The 22,736-nt window shown below is 39.1% G+C and overlaps 1 protein-coding gene across 1 annotated transcript; it reads right to left on the bottom strand.

Moving 5' to 3' along the window:
• Positions 1-322: 322 nt before the first annotated feature.
• On the bottom strand, positions 323-22,390 carry polr2m (RNA polymerase II subunit M; the record flags this gene model as incomplete). Its single annotated transcript, XM_036136363.1, is given in 14 exon segments — positions 323-1,855; positions 4,224-4,446; positions 4,533-5,054; positions 17,318-17,424; positions 17,663-17,746; positions 18,281-18,386; positions 18,604-18,698; positions 18,803-18,931; positions 19,163-19,288; positions 19,652-19,804; positions 19,903-20,016; positions 20,107-20,199; positions 20,321-20,485; positions 22,298-22,390. Coding segments are annotated over 14 exon segments (2,154 nt in total), but the record flags the coding sequence as incomplete, so codon positions are not given.
• Positions 22,391-22,736: the final 346 nt, after the last annotated feature.

Genomic DNA, 22,736 nt, shown 5'->3' with positions numbered 1-22,736 from the left:
AATTAGATATGACACAATCATAGTTTCCTGCAATCATCTAATGTTACTAGTTTAATAATGTCCCGTGTCTATGCTGAAATCACATTTCATGGACAATGTAACTGCAAACCAATCAATAAATAAATGCCAAAACTACCAAATCAAATGGATTAGTCAGAGAAATGAAACCTTGTCTCTACAATTTTTTCACTGTTTATCACGCGCGTAATAAACAATGTAAAATAAAACCGTGTCGACGAATCAAATTCTCATATGGACTAGAAATCCCTGTGTCAAAGACGAAATGCCAGATGCATCATATTGAGATAGGGACCAGAAAGGGTTTTATTGAACAGAGCAATATTTATTCAATTTTTGCCAAAGTATGCTGGATCTAAAAATGTGAAATAAAAAAAATTGTCTCAAAAAGGGGAAAAAACCCCGTCTGACCTGTACTTCTCATAATAAAAAGAAACATTTTAGAAAAAATTCACTTGTTTTTGTGTTCCACACTGTTTTGTACTATTGGATTACATTTGTATAAAACATTAAACATTCCTGATAGTTTAGCCCCTTTCCTTTTGGGGTGCCTAACTTCTGATCACCATGGATGCTACCCGCCTGCCTTCCTGGACATATTTGGGGGACCAGGGTTAAGTAAGACGGGAAGGGTGGGGAAGGGCTCAGTGGGAGGTGACTTTCTTGTGTAAGGGCAGGGCAGTGGGGGGGGGGGGGGTGCTTTCATAAGAACAGCGACTCACCTCTAGGATCACACGCTCCCTTTTCTTGTCGTCACATTTCTTTTCACTGATATCTTACTACTTCTCTTGCACACACCAGGTTTGAAGACACCCCAGTCTTCAAAATGTCTCAACCTAAGCTGATTTGTCAACATATGCTGCACAGCATTCGGTAAAATTTAACTTACGAAGCTCCAGTTTCCTGATTAGCCCAAAGTTAATGCGATCACCAGCAAATCGAAGCTGTGATGGTGTTCTGGTGTGGATGATGGAGCAGGAAGCTCATTAATGATGGACAGAAGAAACTGCAGATAAAAGCCTGTTCTACAAATGTCCTTAAAGACCACATAAAAGTTAACAGAATTAAACAAGGAAAACACAATAAAGTGTCAACATGCCATCGACTTTAATAATAATTGCAAAATGAAGCATGTGTGTCTTTATAAAAGTAAAAAGGATTTCCTCTAGTAGGGTCACTTCTGTACTTTTAGACCAGTTAGGACAAAGACAGTACACGGTTCAAAATGAAGGCTTTATTTATCTTGGTTTCATGTCTTGTAGCCCTTTGGTCTGAGAAAAATGTTTAAAAGGTGAGTTTTGGTTCATTGCATAGTGTCTGTTGATAAGCTTTAGGTTTGTGTGGTCATCCACTATCAGGCTAAAGCTTTACATAAATCACACCAGACTCAGGATGTTATAATGTCGCCAGTTTCAATGTTTTCTCAGAGCAATTCCATCAAAATGCTAATGTTAAAACGCCACATCCCTTGAATATACAAGCAGGACTTTACAACAACCTGTCACAAATATAGTGGCAATTAAGTTTCTTTTTCTGGACCTGGCTGTTATAAGCTATTCACAGCCAAGCAAAGGCTGATTTCCTCTCTTAAGAGATCCTGGTCTTGAAATGGAAAATCCCGAACCATGAGGTCCAAAGCCTCTTTCCGCCAGAGGCCGAGGTTACGCCGCTTTCCCAAGCAGTCCACCCAGCATCAGTCCTCCTCAGAGGAGAGGTGGGCTCCATCATCGTGAACCTCTCTGTAGGCAGCCATGGGGCCGCCGTCAGGAGTGTAGCTCCCCATGGAGATCTTCAGTCCTTCAGACAGTTTCTGGGCGGCCAGTTTGGCCTGCAGCTCCTGAAAATAAACCCCAAAACAGAAAGACAGCTGACATGAAAAGGTTGGTAAACAGAGGACCAGCGGCAAAGCTAGTGGTGTTAAAACCTTCAACTGTGAATGATAATAAGCCGGCAGCACATCAGAGTTTGACCCTGGAGTCAGTGCTCCGGCTGTGACAACCAGCGACTCGATGCTGCCCTCTAGTGGTGGTGGAAAATATTTAAGCTGCCCCCCAGATCTAATAAACCATGGAAAAAGTGAATGTGTTGCAAGAATTTGACCCTTTTTAGATTTTGTGACAGTCAAATCACAGATTAGTGCATAATCATGAAGTGGAAACAAAAAGTATGATATGTCGACCTTCTATCCAACCTATTTTACTCTGAGACTCTCAAATAAAATAGAGTGCAACCAAATGCCATCAAAGGTCCTTCCAAAAAAAAAGAAGTAAAAAACAAAAAAACAAAGCAACTGGACTTGTTTTCTGAAGTTGAAGACATTTCGCTTCCTCTCCAGGAAGCTTTCTCAATTCAAATAGTCTGGAGTAATGATGAGTACCAAGCTTTATACTGTTGATGATCATGACCTGGATGACTGAGAATCTTCAACAGCATACATTAAAGGTCCTCCAAATTAAGAAAAAAAAGTTCACCAATGTGCAATTTAGTCTCAGAACAAATACATCTCTCCTGTGAAGGCCTGAGAGGTTTGTTAGAGAACATTGGTGAACAAACGGCATCATGAAGCCCAAGGAAACGCAGCAGCTCAGGGATAAAGTTGAGAAGTTTAAAAGCAGAGGTTTAAAACATTAAAGTAAGCTTTGAACGGTTCACAGGGGCAGCAACTGCAAGCCTAACAAGACACGGTTGTTCCCCTAAACTGACAGCGTGGGTAAGGAGAACGTTAAAGTAGCAGACAGGAGGCCCACTGTAACTGGAGGAGCTGCAGAGATCTACACCTCAGGTGGAAACTAGTGACAGCTAGGGCTGGGCGACAAGTCGATTTTAGTGATTAATTCAAATTTGCAGTTTATGAAGATTTTTTTTTTTTTTTATTTTAGCCAAAGCACCCAATATAACTTTGCACTATATCAGTCCTGAAAAATTGTTTTGGTAAAAGCATGCAATGTTGAATATATGTTTAGGAAAATATATTGTGGAAATACTCTAAAGAGGAAACTTTTGTGCCCTAAGATGAGGCACTTTAATTTATTCATTTATTTTTTTACATGTTTGCAGTTACACAAGTGAAGCCTTTTATTAGATTGTAAAACTCATTGCGTAAAACCACTAGCAGAAAACATTTAGTCATTTTTTTCACTGTTTACAAAGGCAGGGCCTACCATCTTATTTTAGAAGCATGTTTCCCAGCTTGTTTTTAGTTACGCTCTGAATTTAGGTCAATTCTCAGGGAAGATGATTGAAAAAAGCAAAACAACCTTTTTTTTTAAATTATTACTGTAGTTTGTCTTTACAAAATAAAGGGGGGGGGGTGGGATCGATTAATCAGGTTTAGTATAATAACATCTGAGATTTTTCTTTTAAGCCATATCGCCCAGCCCTAGTGACAGCGCAAATATTAGTTCTGCATTTTCAAATTTTGTCTTCATGGCAAAATTCTTAAATTCTTGAAAGAAATGTCCCTCCGTATGTCACCAAAAGCAGCGCAGGAACACCACAACTATGTGGAAGAAGGAGCTCAGGTAAGATGAGACCAAGACTTGAATATTGTCATAAATGGAAAACACAATGTGTGGAAAACTAACACCCGAAAAAACACATTGCCTACAATGAGACATGGTGGCGGCAGCATCATGATGTGGGGATGAGGACACAAGTTAACTGGTCAGAGGTAATAAAAAGCTAAAGACTTGAGACCGGGGTAGAAGTTCACCTTCCAAAGCTGGTGGCGACGTTTCCTATAAGACTTACAGCTGGAACAGCAGAGAACGGTATTGTAAAAAGACGACAAGGAGCTGCTATGGATTTTAAATAGTCTCCTATAATCTATCTAATTTTCTACCATATATTGTATAATAATTTTTGTTTAATGTTGCATTAAAAGTTATCCTTTATCACTATATTTCAACATTACAAAACAATAACTTACTTACGTAATTACATCTGTCTGATCGTCTCTACTTCTAACAAAGGCAGAAATGTGGTCATAAATGAGCATTCTTCACAATTGTATCTCTAAAATCCATCAAAGTAACTACCAGCCAAGAGAAATAAATACCTACACAGTGCTAAGTGCATTGGCATGAAAAGGTGAGTAGATTAGCGTCAAATAGTCACGCCAACGACAACAGTTAGTTATTGAGCGAAGCGCTTAATTTAGAGATAGAGTTAGTCCTGAACAGGGCCAGCGTTCGGGCGGCACCGACCTGCTGTTTCTTCGTATGTTCTCTGACGAGCTCAGCGGATTCATCCAGAGACAGAAGCTGCACAGGAGAGTGATGAAGAGGAGGGAGTCTGGCTGCAGTGATGTCGTCCAGGTGCTTCCTGTCACGCTCCTTCCTGGCCTGAGCAGACAGCGGCGACGCAGTTCCAGAGGAGCGCCCAGGAGACAGAGATCCAGACGGAGAGCCATCGTTTCTGTGGGCTAGTCTGGAAAACGGCGATGTTATTCATTAATAATACAGGAGAACCATGTAACATGGGGAAATTACACACGTACATCAATGTGCTCTTACTGATTTGGTTTGAATTTATGCTTCTTGGGAGCTGCAGTCTTTTCTAGGACGGTTAAATAGTGAGGCTTTGTATCTGGCTGCTTCTGAAGAAAGTAATTATCTGTTGCCTTGCTGTTGAATTGTTCTTTAGATTCGGCAGCAGACAGTGTTACTCTGTCCAAGGCTTCTGCAAGTTCATGTTCTTTGATCTGATCAGAGTTCATGGGCTCCCCCTCCGCAGCGGTCTCCATCGACTTCGCTGTGGAGAGACTCTCGTCCTGCTGCTTCTCCGAAGGGCTGTTATCCCACTCCTGTGCATCATCGCCTGCAGCTTCCTCGTTTTCCTCATTTAGGCGTGAAAGGGGGACGGCTCGTTGCTGGGAGGAGAAAGCTTGCTGATACTTAGACTGTAACTCTGCTTCAGCAGCAGACACCAAATGCTGCCTCCTCTGCTCCTCATCGCGCTCTTCAATGGCAAGGCGCACTTTCTCCGCAAAGTCTTTGATCTTCTTCCCTTTGTCGGGAAGAGTCTGCAACAACCTCCTGCATAACAAGAAAAAAAAATGGTTCATAATAATGAAATAACTTAAAAAACATGTTTTTTCATGCACATTTTAGTTAAGAAATTTCATACTTTTAAATGCTCAAGAGTTATCAGTCCTTGTAGCCTATTTTGAAGTATAAATACAAAAGTTAATTTACAGCAGAGGTTTTCATAATGAATAGGCTTTAAATCCCCCTCCCCTCCCAAAAAAACAAACAAACAGACAAACAAACAAAAAAAACCCGACTGATTAAGGATGGATAGATTATGAGGTAATTGGTGGCTGAATGAATGGATGGATGGATGGATATACTTTATTTTTACCATTGTTGACCACACCCGGATAATTCCTGAACTATATATTTAAAACTTCCCAAACTGTCTCAAGGAACCTTGAACATAATAACTTTGTTTTATAACATTATATTGATGTAACTCCATCAAAACGTGTTAAATAAATGCATTGTCACTATTCCTAATTATAAAGGTCTACACGGTGTGTTTATTCCCCTCTTTTATACGGTGGCCCTGAGGTGCAAGGCACATGTTGTAATGTTTTTGTTAATGTTGTAGTGCTTTGCACCTCAGGGCCACCATACTTGTAAACTATGGCTTGCTAATATATATCTATAAACGTTTTGTTCATTACTTCGTATCTAGAATGGTTTAATATACAGCTATCTGTGAGTCAATGTAAAAGCTACGACTGGAGAACAGATATCCACATCCGTCATTGTGTCTGTAAAACACGGACCACAGGGAAGCTCGTATGTGAATCTGTAATGTGTTTTAATTGTGTAATTTAATTGTATTGCACCTACTTATTAGACAGGATCTTCTCCTGTCGGAGCAGCAGCTCCTGGAGCTCCTCTGCGCTCTGGCTCCTCAGGTTTCCAACCTGTCCCTGCCGCTCTGTCCACGGTGAGGACATCCCTGCTGCTAGCTACTGGCAGCCATTCGCTAACAGCGCCGCCGGCTCGGCTTTATATGTCAACACCGACATGTACCGAATCTACAATAAAACCACACGAACGTACAGTTCCCGCATCATTAAAAAGACCCCAAACCTGCCCGGTGGGGAACTTTCACTCCACGCCACACATGACACAACATTTGAAAGTAGGGTCCTCTTTCTTCTTCGTGTGAGGAAGTGAAGCCATTCACTGCGCTCTATCGCCCCCACCGGTCAACACGCATAAGCGCAACACGGCCATGAAAACCAAATGCAGCTTGTTTGCTGCCCTCTTCCGGCCAAGTTCAGTCAGCAACACTAAAAGTTTGATTTCTCTAACCAAGAGTTTACGACCTGCGGCAGCTCCAGAGCGACGGCTTTTGCCCCATAACCGTGGTTCTTTATTAAATTCACCAAAAATCATCTAGAATGGAGCAAATGTTTTAATCGCAACTTAATTTCTTGAATAAAGAAATTAAATTTGGAAATGGCTTCAGCTGGCCTCATTTTTGCTCCTAGCAAAAGTTAAATGCTTTTCCGTCATTAAAAAAATCAGAATAAGAGAAATAAAAACTATTTTGGTTGTTGAACTCTCGCAAGAAAAAAAATCATTTACAGCATACTAAATAAATTACACATAAAGGGACATATTTTTTAAAGCCTTATTTTTGTGTTTTTTGTGTGATTAGGATATTTCACCCTAATCAGAAGATTAATGCAAAAATACCTGCAAAGGTTAGTATAGGCTACACTAACATGGGAAGACTGACTGGACAGATGTGCAGAAGGCTGTGATTGACACCCTCCAGGGTGGGTAAGCCACAAAAGGTTATTGGTAAAGAAGCTGGTTGTTCACCGAGTCCTGTATCCAAGCATATTCATAGAAAGTGTTGTAGAAAAAGGTGCAACAGGATTGTCAAGCAAAATCAGTTCAAGAATTTGGCACATGGGCTACAAATGTTGCATTCCTTGTGACTTTTGCTCACTGGTCCAAAGTCATCTTTTCACATGAAAGTAAAGTTTACATTTAATTTTGAAATCCAGGTACCAGCGTTTGGGAGAAGAGTTGCTTGAAGTCCAGTGTGAAGTTTCCCCAGTCAGTGTTGATTTGGGGTGCCATGTCATCTGCTGCTGTTGCCCCACTGTGTTTTATAAAGTCCACAGTCAACATAGCCATCTGCCAGGAAATTTTAAGGCACTTCATGCATCCATCTCCAGACAAGCTTTGTAGAGATGACAATTGCAACTTTCACTAAAATTTGGCACCTACTCACACTGCAAAAGGTACCAAAACCTGGTTCAATGTCTCATGTTGTCGGTAAAGGAGGATTCAATTGTAGAGCACAGGATGAGGCAAGAGTTTTTAATGAAAAAATAAAGGGAACAATTTACAAATAATATTCACTCAAGGAGTCAGGCAGAACATGTAGGAACAGAACCGGGCACAGAGGAAAAGGGTGGTAGGAGGTAAAAATAAAATCCACAGAGAAAAAACAGAAGAAACCAGAGCAGAAGAGTCCAGGGAGTTTAAATACAGAGGAAGGTGAGGAGAAGAACGAGGCAGAGCAAGAGTACAGGTCCTTTCTTCTTTTTGTTATACAGCAGATTGCAGCCATGACTTTAAGGTGCATACCGCCACCGTCTATATCTGAGTATGTATATACTATGATTGATGGAATTATTTTATATCATCCGAAAGAAAATCTAAAGTATATATTTATATACATATCTTTTGTTTTCAGATATTGCACAATAGCTTTCATGCTTCCATCTCCTGTTATTCCTAATAAACCTTCAAGGTTCAAGTTCTTTCCCCGTTTATCTTTTGATTTAATATAATCCTCTCTTCCTTATATTTCCTACAATGTAACAATATATGTGGTATTCTTTGTATGGCTTTAACTTCCATACATTCATCTGTTTAACTTTTATCTAATACAAACAATGTTTTAACCTATGTGATCAAATCTTAATTTGGTAAAAACACTCCTCTCGCTTGTTCTTTCTAGTCACACCCGTGGCATTCATAGATTTCTGCACACTATAATATTTCCTTCCACTGTTATCCGTGTCCCACCTATCCTGCCATATTTTCATCATTTAATTTTTGATTATTGTTTTAGCTTCTCCTTTTCCAAAATGTATCTTTATAATATTGTTCATCCTGGTTTATATTTTAGCTATTTCATCAGCTCCTGTGTTCCTTTTTATACTTACATGGGAATGTATCCAGCAAAATCTCATAACTACGTGAAGCTTCTGTAATCTAAATAGACTTCAGAGCATAGGTGAAAGTAATTGGATGAGAAAAGAGAAACAGCGGAGAACGGTGAGCAGAAAGCTGAGGGAGAGGGAGAGTGATTGACAGGGGCAGACAGGGAGAAATCTAACAAATGTAATATAAAATAAGAATCATGATGACATGAACAAATAAGATAATCTACAAAGTAAAATGGCAGTAATAGCAAAACATAAACAATGTGAAAAAACAGAGATGAAAATAAAGAAACTCAGAACACCTGACGATAATGAGCACAAGGAAATTGATTTATACGGTAAATGGTTAAAGGAACATAATATGCCCAGACCTATAGAACATAATAAACATCAAGCACAATACTGACAAACATGAACACAAAATGGAAACCATTACCTAACACTGCAGGATTATAACACAATGACTGTTGTTACTATACCCAGGTGATCCTGGGGGCTAGGTGGGGACACACAATGGAACAGTGAAATGGAAAGAAAATGGATCATTGCTAAGTTAAATTTCTTCCAAATTAAAATCTGAATGTACGGCATCAGATCCTACTTGAAACTGTTGGCTAAGGATGAGCTTTTATCTACAGTAAGATTGTTGTTCATGCTGGCAGTAATGTAAGTTTGCTAAAACAATGTTGGACTCCCTAATTGTCTCTGGTCCCCTGCCTGATCTGACCAGTGATGACATGTTTAGCCGCATGTCATCATTCAACCGCTGGTTGTCTAGGTGTTGTCCTGAAAACGACGTAGGCTACATTTATAACTGATGAACTTTCTGGGGAAAACCTGGTTTGATCCGAAGAGACGGAATCCATCCCACTTTGGACAGTGCAGCTCTTCTTTCTAGGAATCTGGTTGCCTTTATTAGATCTCCTAAATGCTGACAACCCAGGGTCCAGACCAGGAAGCAGAGCCGTAGTTTAACACAACTCTCGGCAGCTTCTGTACTGTCACCCACCCATTAACCCATTGAGACAGTGTCTTTCCCACGGCCAAAACTAAACAGATTAAAAAACGTATCAGAAAGGAGCAAATCATAAAAATCTAATAAAAATCAATATGACTCAACTTGAACCAAAAAATAAAGCAATTAAATGTGGTTTATTAAATATAAGGTCTCTCCCTCCAAAGACTTTGTTAGTCAATGAATTGATTTCTGAAAATCATATTGATTTATTTTGTCTCACCAAAACCTGGCTACAAGAGGACTACATTAGTATAAATTAGTCAACTCCCTCTAATCATTTAAATTTCCACATTCCCAGAACTACGGGAAGAGGAGGAGGAGTGGCAACCATCTTTCAGTCTGATTTATTAATTAGTCCCAGGCCAATTTATAACTACAATTCTTTTGAACATTTAACCCTCAGTTTCCATCATCCAAACTGCAAAGCAATAAAACCTCTTCTGTTTGTTGTTTTGTATCGTCCACCAGGCCCTTACACTCAGTTTTTGGATAAGTTGTCAGACTTCTGATCTGATTTAGTGATAAACACTGACAAGGTTAGTATACTAGATTCAATTGGTTTTGCTCAAAATATGCCTAAACAGATGCACTCTTGCCTTCATACTTGGGACCTTGTGCTGACATATGCCATTGATTTGTGAAGAATTAAATGTATTTCCTCACAACCCTGTCCTACCTGACTGGTTTTAATAACCTTTGAGTTCAATTTAAATGAGTATGTTTAATTGTAGTCGTATCAGAGAATGCTGTATCAGACTTTAAGTCTGTCCCCCTTTTAATATTGTTGGCATCACATTATTGCCCAGCAGATGGCAGCAATGTTGTTTCTTTCCATTCACAAATTGACGCTTTTGTTAACGGTGTCACTTCCTCATTGCGTTTTGCATTAGACGATGTAGCCCCCTTGAAAATGAAGGTGATTATTCACAGGAAACTGGCTCCCTGGTTTAGTTTAGAGCTGCGTTCTTTCAAGCACAACAGTAGGATATTGGTGCAAAAGTGGCACTCTACACATCTAGCGGAATCCTACCTGATCTGGAAAAACAGTCTACAGCTGTATAAAAAGACCCTTTGCAGAGAAAGAATTCCCGGATCAATGTGTACTTCTGTGTCTTTTTTGTGTCTCTGCTCTGTTTTCTCTAACCTTCAGTCGGTCGAGGCAGATGACCGTTCATACTGAGCCTGATTCTGCTGGAAGTTTTCCTCTCCACTGTCGCTTCATGCATGCTCAGTATGAGGGATTGCTGCAAAGCCATCAACAATGTAGACGAATGTCCACTGTGGCTCTACGTCCTTTCAGGAGGAGTGAATGGAGCTTGTCAAGACTCGAGACAATCTACTGGGTTCCCTTAGATAGGAAACGTTTTGATTGAATTTGTAAAGTGCCTTGAGATGACATGTGTTGTGAATTGGCGCTATATAAATGAAATTAAATTTAATGTGTTTTTAGTACCCGTTATCTGTATATGCCAAAATAAAATTCAGTGCAACTACTTTCTTTCAGTTGTCCCTTAATAAGTGAATAGAGTCCACCTGTTTTTAACTTAATCTCAGTATAAATACAGCTATTCTGAGGCCTCATAGGTTTTGTTACAGAAAATGAGCGAATAAACTGCATCCTGTAGATCAAGGAACCGACCAGAGAGGTCAGGGATAAAAGTCATGAGCACTTTGAAAAAGGGTTAGATTATAAAGATTTTCCTAAGCTTAATCATTTCCCAGAGTAATATTCAGTCTCTCAGAGCGTATGACACAACTCTAAACCTACCAAGATATGGCCATCCAAATGAATTGACAGATCACACATGCAGCTAAGAGGAGCATGGTGACTATGGAAGAACTGCAGAGACCTACAGCTCAAGTTGAAGATTTTGTTGACAGGACAGCTTTTATTGGTACACTCCTCAAATCTATTCTTTATGGAATATTGGCAAGAACAAAACCTTTATTGAAATAAAGCACTAAAAAGTACAGTTTAAGGTTTTGATGCAAAGCGGTTCTTGGTATCTACTATCTAGTAACCATATGGAAGAAGGTGCTCCGGTCAGTTGACGCCAAAATTTTACTTTTTGACCTAAATTGTGGTTGACAAAATCATGCTGTAAAAATTATTATTTTTCTTCGGGGGCTAATGGGAAGATGATTTGAGCAAAATAAACGTCAGTCCAGGAAGAAATCCTGTTAGCATTTGAAAGACTTGATGCTGTAGTGGTGATTGTCCTTATAGCAGGACAATAAAAGTAGACTCACAGTCTTGAGCTTGATTTGAATACCTTAGGACACAGGATATCAAGAAAACCTTGAATCCTTTTTCATCGTAAATATGCTCTACATAATTTATTTGTCTATCGCACAAAATGTAAATGTGACAAAATGTAAGCCTGTTGCAAGTTCTAAATATTTTATATGTTAGAAGAGCTATATTGTTTTTGTTTGACACATGCAACCAGTCTGAAGTTTTCCAGCTTCACAGCCTCAGATTTTCCACAGCTGCATTTCCTGTCAGGATGTTTTGTGGCCACTGAGCCAGACCATTTCTCATTTAGCTCATCAGACAATGGCCCACACTTAAACCGAAAGGTTACAGCTGTGTCCTTAACAGCCAGTGTCAAAGGTCAAATTCTGTTGAAATCACTTTTTTTTTTTCATTCGGCGGCAAAGTAAAAAAAAAAAAAAGCAGACTTAATTCTTATTTTGTTTTTACAAAATGCAATATCAATGTATTTATCAAGCAACTCTATTTTCAAAATGTTAAGAATGTTTTTCTAAATCATACTATATAGTTTAAAACTTTAGTGCCCCCCACATCCTGTCATGTTAAATAATTAATTAAAATAACCAGAATCAGTAGATGTGTAACTTATTCATCTCAAGGACTGCCTTGCTAAAATGTTTTTCATCCAGATTCTTATTCTGTCTTGTGATCAGGTTATCTGGAAGCTTTTTGGTGAAATCTTAACAATGGTGAGCACCATATGCTGTAGGTAAAACCTCTGTTTTAAGACACAGCAAGAGATTGGTGTCTATTATACGGTTTGTTTATTTGTTTAGTAAAAATATATGTTGAAGCCCCTATGAAAATACACAATTACAGTCACTATTTAAATATTCTTCTCTTCATATTTTGCACAACAGTTTAGATCTTTTTGACACAATGTCACAAGGCCGGATATTGTTGTTATTTTAATCATCTATGAAGCTGTTGTCATTAGTCACAATTAGTTAGACACAAAAGGGGGAAAGTAATGCTTGAGGCTCAGGAATGGCAGTCACTTTATTTTTAACAAAGTCACAGCTGTAAAGTCGTGTTCAAAATGTCCTATTACCCTGTTGTCAGTACAGATGTTTATTCCCACCACCAACATCAGACAATAGGGTATGTACACAAAGGCACAATGCAAGTTAATAAACATAGGTCTCAACTCTCACGCATTGACCGTGTGACACACGCATTTCATCAATTGCACACGCTCACACGCATTACTTTGAAAATCTCAATCTTACAATGAAAATCTCACTCTTGAAACGCACGCGTACGGACGCCTCGCGTCATGGCGGAACCAATTTGCGGTACAATGGTTTCCGCACGTCCAGTAGTAGAGGTAACACAGCTGCAAGGACCGCCGCCCATAGACATATATAAAGAGTAGACCCCGCATCGACCGCTCTCGCCTATAGGCACGGACGAGATTTAGGGGCGCCATCTTGGGGCGGTCGAGAACTCAGCTCAGTGTAATGTGTTAACCAGGTGCAGAATCAAATTAAGTCAACTATACTTGCTGATTATTGAACTAATTTTCACGTTGTTTTTTTTTTCTGAAAACTTTAAAGCTATAGCTGTTATAACAAATGGTTCAGTGCAGTTAAATGTTCTTAGTGTGGTTAAAAGTATTGAATATTCTGACAGAATATGTATGCTGCAAAACACAGCCACTCATACATTAATAATTTTTGTTATCACTATATACAAAAACATACATAATACAGAGAGAGAGATATAGATAGAGAAGAGATAAGAGATAGAAAGAAGATACACATAGAGAAGAGAAGAGAGAGATAGAATAGACAATATAGAGAGAGAGATACACAGAGAGAGATATAAACACAAAATATACACATACATAGATACAGAGATACATAAGAGATATATATACGAGATAAGACATAGATATATTAGACATACATAGACATATATAATATATGTACATATATAATATATACATATATAATATATATATATATATATATATATTATATATATATATATATATATAATATATATATAAATATAGATATATATATATATATTATATAATATATATATTCCAAAAAGAACCCGTGGTAGGCGAAGTCCATGAAGTAGTAGTCTTTATTTTCTTTACAATTATTATACAATGAAATAGCCTGCTCCATAGTACATTGAAACCAAAGAACAACCTTTTTACAGGCCCAAGTATTTGTTTAACAAATAAAAGTACTGTATAAACGTTTTTTTTTTTTTTGGTTTATTTTTTTTTTTTTTTACAAATAACTACTGTGCTGTAAATTACTAATTTGATCATCAATACGAACTGAATGCTTCAAATGTGGAGATCAGCACCGCTCCACCGCGACCCGAGTCATTGTATTAGAACGGGAGAAAATTAAAAATGATTATGAAAAGTACAGTAGGACAAATAGCGAGTCACATGTATTTCACTGCTCTTCTCACTGAGCCGCTGCATCCCGACTCCGCTCTGTAGCGTTTTTTTTTTTTCTTCTAAAGCCCGCGGTGCAGGTGTGTGTTTTAGGGAGAAAAACCATAGTTATCGGTAGTTGTTGTTCTTCTGGGCAAAAAGAATCTTATTAACCGACATGCTGGTCAAGATTCTCATTTTTCGAATAAAACGACATGCCACCATCGATTATGTTTGAGAACTGTAATGATCGGCTCATCAATGCAAATGTGTGTGTGTGTGTGTGTGTGTGTGTGTGTGTGTGTGTGTGGGGGGGTCCTTTTAATGAAGGTGTATTTTTGAGATGCCATTATTTTGTTATGTCGCTCTTACCTGATCAAATTCATCAGGTAGGTTAGTTTGACTGGTATCACCTTAACTAAATAATAAAAAGTATGTTTTTCTTAATTTATAAAAACGGAGTTATCTGTTTTTGCAAATGAACTCTCTCTCTCTCTCTCTCTCTCTCTATACATACATATATATATATATATATATATATATATATATATATATATATATATATATATATATATATATATATATATATATATATATATATATATATATATAAATACACACACACATGCTGTTTATTCACTAATGTCTAACAAAGCTCTGATTCTTTCATGGAGCAGATGCAGTTTTGGAGAGACTAAGTCACAAAGACTTGGACGTGTAGACCTGTATCTCTCTGCCTAATTTTAGAAAAATCACATTCTAATCAAAAATATAAACGATATCTGTTCATCTTACTTGTGAAAAGTTATTCCTCGAGCCCTAACGTAAATAGTCCCTCGATTTAAACAAAAATGAGCCGCACAGTGCTGAGGCATCATTAGTGTGTTCAGCTTGAATCAGCAGGTTAGGGTAGCAAGTCGACCGCCCCAAGATGGCGGCCGTTATTCCTGCGCAGCGACAGTCAACGCGGGGTCTACTCTTATATTATGTCTATGCCGCCGCCGCGCAAACATGTTTCCCTCATCCAAAGTGAAACACTTATACGGTCCGTGTTGTGTGCGAATTAAATGGTAAGTCGGCATGTGTTATTACAAACTGTAACATGAAAGTAAAGTCCGTCTAAAATAGTGACAGTCTTGAATCGAACAACACCCCCCCCCCCCCCCCCCGTTGGGCCGTTTTTATCGAACAACAGCACCCCCCCCCCCCCCCCCCGTTGGACCTTCTTCAATCGACCAACAGCACCCCCCCCCCCCCCCCCCCCCGTCAACAATCTCACTCTCAACAGTCGTCAAAAGTTGAGAGGTATGTTAATAAATATTATTTACATAGTGTGAACAATAGCAAAATATATCATTTAATATGTACAAAGCAAATATAAACATTTAGAAATACAAACAATAACCATATCAATCCTTAACCAGGACAGATTATATAGCTCAATAAGCAACATCCAACGTATATAAAAACACGTTTTAAAAAAAATTATTCAGTTCATAACATCCCACTGAGAGCAACATGTGTTATCATTATTACAAAAGTTGCCAACATTTAGCATCATCAATAATACTCTTTTCCATCATCCCTGACAGAGAAAATACCAAATGTGCTTTTAATTATCACCATGATGATGTAGAAATAAAAACAACAAAATGTGAAAATTTGACAAGTGAAACCTGTAAAAGATTTTTCAGAACAACATGGTGTTTTATTATTAGAAAAATAAAGTTAAACGTGATATTAAATATATTTATAGTCCAACTTTCCCACAATGTCAACAACTAGCCAAGCTAACCATAGCTATATAGCTTAGCCTAGCATGAGAAGTCGACTCGAGACAGAGGGTGAATCTGTTAGCGTGTTCTGCTCAAATGTCCTCCCAACAAAAAATGTAAAGATCAAAATGAACTCTCTTTTTCATACTAGAAAAACCTGCAAAATAGGTTAATTGGTTGTGGTTTCAACTGTGTGATATCTCATGCAGCAACTGCTAGTGTTTCTTTCGGCTCCTATCATCATTCAAAAGAACAAAGATAAAAATAAAGGAGCACATATTTTGTTTTAGCTTTCAAAGGGTAGGATTGTCTCAATACAGTCAGAATAGGGGTAACCAAGCTTCATAAACATGTATATTGTTTATGGATCTGTCTTTACGTTAATCTGTTTTTAAACGATTTAGCTGTTCAGAATTTCAACAATTAGCTGTAAATTGCAATTTTTATCCAAATAACTTCACATATAGTTAAGCCCAACACTATTTATACACCTGGCAGATTTAGATTTAGGGTAGGCCTAAATATAATTTCAACAAGAAGTTTGTTTTTGATTGGTACACTAAACACCTCTTAAAAGATGAAAAGACAATGTAAAGAGGGGTTATTTTTGAAAAGAACAACGCTTTTATTTGCATTTATTTTTAAAACAAAAATGCATGTTGTAAACTATCAATGCCCTTCTCAATAATTAAAAGATTATTTTTTAATGTCCACAAAACCCAGGAATATGAAGAACATTGGGCTTATCTGTAGAAGACTTAATTCAAAGGAAGTCTGAAAAAGTTAAAGATTTTCTGCTGAAATTGTGTTTAAAAAGGGTTATTCTTAAAATTACTCAAGCCAGAAAACAATGAAGAGCACAATAAATCAAATTATTTAAAAATGGCTTTTTAATTTCTGAGTTTTTTAACTTTAAACGAGTCAGTGTTTATCCATCAGTTTCATGAAGGGTGAGGAAACTTGTATTCTCGGCCGAGAAGACAAGGTGGACTGTTGTTTGTTTTGTGTAGTGTCTGTTTTTGGTTCTGCATCTACCTCGTCTCTCCCAGACTGGACCAGACTCACGAATGAGTCAGATTCAGGTGGGTGAATGTCAGAGGATACACCGTTCATCGTTGTGCTGTTGGAGTGTAGGAACTGACTGTACTGACCAGGAGAGTATTTTAACAAACTGGACTGCAGTCTGCTGGGTGGAAGGTTAGTAGAACTGTATGTCCTCGGTTGGATGGGCTTTGTTAGGTTGAATGATGAACGCTGGATGGAGGATAGGTATGAGGGTTGTGAAGAAGATGAAGGCCATTGTATTGGCGATGAAGGATGTGTCGGCGACAGAGGTTGAGTAGTTGATGTAGCGTTAACAGGTGATGTAGGTTGGACAGGTGATGTAGGTTGGACAGGTGATGACGGTTGGACAGGTGATGACGGTTGGACAGGTGATGACGGTTGGACAGGTGATGTAGGTTGGACAGGTGGTGTAGGTTGGGTGAAATGAGGATGAAAAGGTTCAACATCGTGCCTCTTTACTTCATGTCTGTATTTGCACAGCCAGACATAAAAAAAAATAATTAGAAACCAGTTTGAAACGCAGCACCAAATACAGCCCAAGCCTCATGTTGACTCCTACCTGGGGAGCAGATCGCAGCCTACTCCTATGTCTCGTCTTTCCAAAATCTCTTGAGGCCTATTCTGTATGGACATAAAATACTTCAGCTTGTCTTCTAATTCATTATTCTAGGAAAAAGGAAACAGGAAAGAGTGCCGTCAGATTAGCATCATGCAAAGGACCGCAGTCACTTTACATGGGAAAAGCCGATTTGATAGGGGCAGCGATGCAAGGGAAACACACAGATATCACTGAAAGATCAGGATATCCTGTGCTCATCAAATCAGCAAATCATCTGTAGCCATGCAGAAGGATACCAAACCACACCTTAATTTAAACACAGTATACACAGCATCATGGTTTTACCTCGCACTCCACTATTGCAATTCTGTCTAGAAGGTCTGAGATGAACATGTCCTTCTGGGCAACTTTAGATCGCAGAGATTCAACCTGCACAAAAAAGCACAGTTAGACTAACAACATGAGCTTCTTTAAAAATAATTTAGATTTGGCATTGACTCCATATAGCTTTTAAACTGTAATATTATATACGTTGATAACGGCAGGTGTTTTCACAACATTTAAAATATTAGATCGTCTTTTAGTCACACTTCCAGTGCTCTTGAACATACCCTAGTTAATAAGAGTAAAAGTAGCAACACTGCATTTAATTCCAAAAGTAATTTCTATTCAGTTTCAGAAGACTGAATTAAGGTTTAAATTGCTTTTGTGCAAATTTGCTATTTCAGTTGATGCACATAAGCACACCTGCCACGCCTTGCTAAAACCGGGTTAGACCCCCCCCTTTGCATTCAGCACTTCCTCAATTCTTTTTGCCATAGATCAACAAAGTGAAACAACTGAATAACTATACCTAATAAAGTAGCAAGTTAGTGTTTTTGTTTTGCTATCGGTAAAAAAAAAAAAAGGAGTCTGAATTCATGCAGCTGGACTGATTCCAAAGAGACAAGAAATCCTCCTCACTTCCTCAATCATTCCTTTGACCTTCCTCTGCTGGCAAAACACCATGTCGTTCAAATGTTTGATTCTCTCACGTAGATCCACAGCTTCTTCCTCCAGCTTCTTGGACCTAAAACAAACATCAGTTCAAATTAAAAGGTTGGACTTTCGGAAACGTTAAGGTTACGAGATGTAAATTTTTTTATTTTTTTTTAATCTAAACGTGGAAGTTTGCTTTCAGGAAAATCTGACATCTGAAAAATCAGGAGGAACACCGGAAGGGAAAATAAAGAATTGTGACTGGTGAAACGATAGAAACTGAGTTTCGAGTGTGATTTAATTTGTACTTTTTGGCTGCAGCTGCATCCGTTGCGTCTGTCATCTCTAACGAACGAATACGTTGTTCGCATTCCTGCAGCTTCTGCTGGAGTTGACTCTTCTCCTGTAAAATATTTTTATGTTTACTTTTGAAAAAGAGGTCAAATGGAAACCAAAACCATTCAGAGCTTTATAAATGCACCGCTTATCTTCAGAAAGCCATCTCACCATCCCCATGCAGCCCAGGAGACGTTCTACTTCCATGATCCGCTGGTCTCTCTCAGCAATCTTTGCCTCTGCAGCCCGGAGGTTCCTCTCTGCTTCCTCCAGACGACTGATGTAATTGTCCAGTTGGGCCTGTGTGAACAGAAACATTGCTGCTACTCTGCTCATATCATTTCCTTTTTTATTAGTACAAGTCAAAGCTAACTCTAGCAGATTAGCATAATCTGACCAAACCAAAGCATTTGAAGCATTTGAAGCATCTGTAGTGAACATCACAATGTAATCCTGTCGCGGTAGCGCGTTTCGGTCCCTGTCATCTGTGATAACAGTAAGTGGTGAGCATAAGCAGCAAAGAATGCAAACCTGTAGGTTTTCTATCTCTTCCCTGTGTTTCCGTTGTTCGCTCTGTAACTTTTCCTCATACTCCCTCTGGAGCTTTGCAGCGAGATCCTGCATGGCGCGGTTGTTGGCCTCCCGTGCAGACTCCACCTGGACAACCCACAGCACAGCAAATTCAACACTGCTCTCGGCAGACGAGAACATATTGAAACAGGACCGGAAGATGCAGATTTAGCTCGTTTGTTTTTTCTGTAAAAACTGCTAGCAGAGCTTCGGTGTGCTATTTTGTTGACGAGTCCGATTTCACGACAACTTTCTGCAGGGAAACTCTACATGTGAAGCATCTGTGAGTTTGGCAGCAAGCATATGATCCTTGTTCGGTTTTCTCATCAGGGTGCTCTGCCAGCTGAGAAGCAGCTTTTCACACCAGCTGGATGACCGCTGCAGCTTGGAATCAGCAGATGTCTGAAAATCTTTGGACTTGTGCGGGTTTGCAGAAGACCGAAGGATTACCTGAAGTCTTAGTGTTTGGTTTTCAGTCTGTGATGCAGTGAGCTCCCGCTCCTTGTCCCTGAGCATTTCCTGAGTTTTCTCGCAGGTGCTCCGCAAACTCTTCACCTCATCTTTCATGTCCACTCTGTTCTGACAGTTCTCCAAAAGGGATTTCTGTGGGGGGGGGGGGAAGCACAGAAATCTTGTACACCAGCATACAGCTGACAACGCAGTGAAATATCCTCACAGTCTTCTTGACACTGATTTGTTACCTGCAGGCTGATGTTTGCAGATATAAGGGAGCTGTTCATCTGATCAAAGTTCTCCATGGCTGCGGTGCGCACCTTCACCTCAGACTCCAGACTTCTCTGCTGTGAGTTGGCAGCCTGGGGGAAATACATGCTTTTTTTCTTAGTTATTGTTCAAGAGCTTGATGAATTGAAGTTCGATGACATGGGTTTTATTTGATCCTCTACCCTGATTTCCTGTGAAAGCTTCTCCATTGACTGCTGCATTCCTCCAAACTGCCCGTACATCCGCTCTCTCACCTTCTCCAGAGAGTCTCTCACCTGTTTGCAGAAACCAACAACGTACGGATGTTAGCACATAAGCTCGCTTGATCGTGTGACATGATGTTAAAGCGATGTGCACCATGGAGGCCGATCTGCTTTTTGGCTAGAGTCCACTCACCTCCTTGATGTACTTCATCTCATCATGAAGGTGGCTGACGGTCCACTCGCGCGCCATCAGCTCCTGCTGTCTGTCCGAGCTCGTCCTCTGCACTACGCCGTACACTTTGGGCCCATGATGCTGCAGCGAGGTCGCCGGCACCCCATTGGTTGTGTCGCCGAGGTGCTGAGGGAGACAGGATCTCACCGGTCAGGTTTCTGCCTCCAGCCACCACCGAGGCTGACTTATACTGTCTTTGAATACGTTGCTAAATGTGCGGACAGGCACGCTTGCAGGTTTATGTGTTTGCAAATGGATGCACATACGTGCACTTGATTAGGCGTTTGCAGCACTGCTGCTGCGTTAGAAACAGGAGGCTAGTAACAAGCAGCTAAAAGGGGTGCAAAGTGCACAGACGGTGTCATGTTTCTGCAGCCCGGAACATGAGCTTCTGCCGTTTCTGCCTATTGTCCCTCTATCAGCCAGTGAAAACAGATGCACAGGCACAGCATGGCACTTGGACACGGAAATAACTAAATAACAATAGCGGCTGGTGCAGATAAATTACTGAACAGTGACTAAGATCATGTTTCCATGAATATTTCATAGTTTGTTTGAAAGAGAAATTGGACTGAGACTCATGCTTTAAAAATGAGCAAAATCCAAAATGATTTATTATTGCAGAAAATATCAGGAGGCAGCAATTAAGCATTCCTAATTAAATGAAACGTTGCACTCTAAGGTATCATCTGTTCTTTTGCTCTTAGTGCTGTTTAATCATTTAGGCTTGTTTTGTTTTAGACATTTTAGAGATAGACTCAAGAACATCTAGGAACACTTGTTGCAGATTTCAAGGAGAAACAATATCATTGCACAGAAGAAACAAACTTAAGAAGCCTCTTTGTGCAGACATTAATGGTCTTAAAAATGTGACACAATTGTTTTGCACGTTTTTAACTTTTTAATTTTAACTAAAAATGACCCTCTATTTAATTTTAAAAGAAACTTGGGACACATTCAGAACATTAAAAGCAACTGGATGCTGTGTAGGTGCTGTCTGTCTTTAACACAGAAACGTCAGTAAAAATAAGTATCTTCCTGAAAAACGATCTCAATTTCTGTGTTTTTGTTGGCAGGAAAATGACCTAGAAAGCTGAATGACATCCCAGGAAAGAGAGCAAGTTTATTTAGCACAGCCAAAGATAATGATTAATCACAAAATCCTCCTGCTTGCTCCTATCAGTTAAAGACCTCAAAAAGATTTTTTTCCATATTGTAAGAAAGAAAAGGCAAAAGGATCCAAACTATCAAAGATGATTTGAGGTTTAAGGTTTTATTTTATCATTTAGCATTATTCTTTAATTCTTGATTTGTAATGTTTCCCACATTTGCAATGTGGGGAACATTTATTTATCAGCCACCAAACATTTCAGCTACTCCAAATAGGAGTCTTTGTCAGGCACAAGCCTCTAAATTACAGCCTCCTCTGTGCAAAGACGAAGTTCAAATTTCAGTCTTCTACACATCAGTGCCAACAAGTTGCATTGGAGCAAACTTATACATCTCTGCTTTTTCCTACAGGATAACTCACTCCAAAACAATTAAAATGGACACAAAGCAATACAGAAAAGAGCACTGATCTACGCAGTACACGTGATTTAGGAGAGACTTTTCTTATTCAAAGCTTAAAAATTGATATTTTGGGGCATTTTTACTTAAATCGTATGGAAACAGTTTCTCTAATGTTAGACTGAGTTACTGTTAAATCAAGAATTTGTTGCTTTTATGACATGATGGAACAAAAAAAAAAATATATATATATTTTTAAATCCAAGCTGTCTTCAGATTTAAACAGAGATGACCTGCCAAGGTCGTCTATTTATTTGCTCACAAAGAATGTCTGTGAAGATATTAATGGCGTCCTCGGAGTGCATAGAAATGTGTTTGTAGGACATCAGCAACACGAGCCACGGTGCCCATTATTCATGCTGGGCCTACCTGCTGAGGCGACTCCATGCCAGCTGGCCTCTCTCTGTGGATCAGCCCGTTCTTCTTCCTCCATGTTTCCTTGGAGTAACTCTGCTCCTCGGCCTGTGGACAAACATTTATCAGTCTGCCGCTGTGGATGATTTACTTCTTTCCGAGAGGATTCATATGCTTTGTAATCAATGTTCAGTCAGATGCAGGGCAATTAAAGCATACAGTATTGTCTCACCTCACAGATTACTTAAATAACACTTGCCCTGTCTTTTTTCCAAACCAAGTATACCAATGCTTATGGTGGTATCATTAAATGCCACCACTGGTTGTTTATACTGTGCAGTGCTATGTCATGTATATCACAATTTTAACTGTGCAACAAACATAACCTAATAACCTTCAATGATACTGACTATGCAATTATAATTGATTAAGTTAGTGTTTATTTGTTATTTAT

Source organism: Fundulus heteroclitus, chromosome 4 (genome assembly GCF_011125445.2).
Source record: "Fundulus heteroclitus isolate FHET01 chromosome 4, MU-UCD_Fhet_4.1, whole genome shotgun sequence".
NCBI lineage: Eukaryota > Metazoa > Chordata > Actinopteri > Cyprinodontiformes > Fundulidae > Fundulus > Fundulus heteroclitus.
Note: the sequence above shows the minus strand (reverse complement) of the source record. Positions and strands in the feature narration are given on the sequence as shown.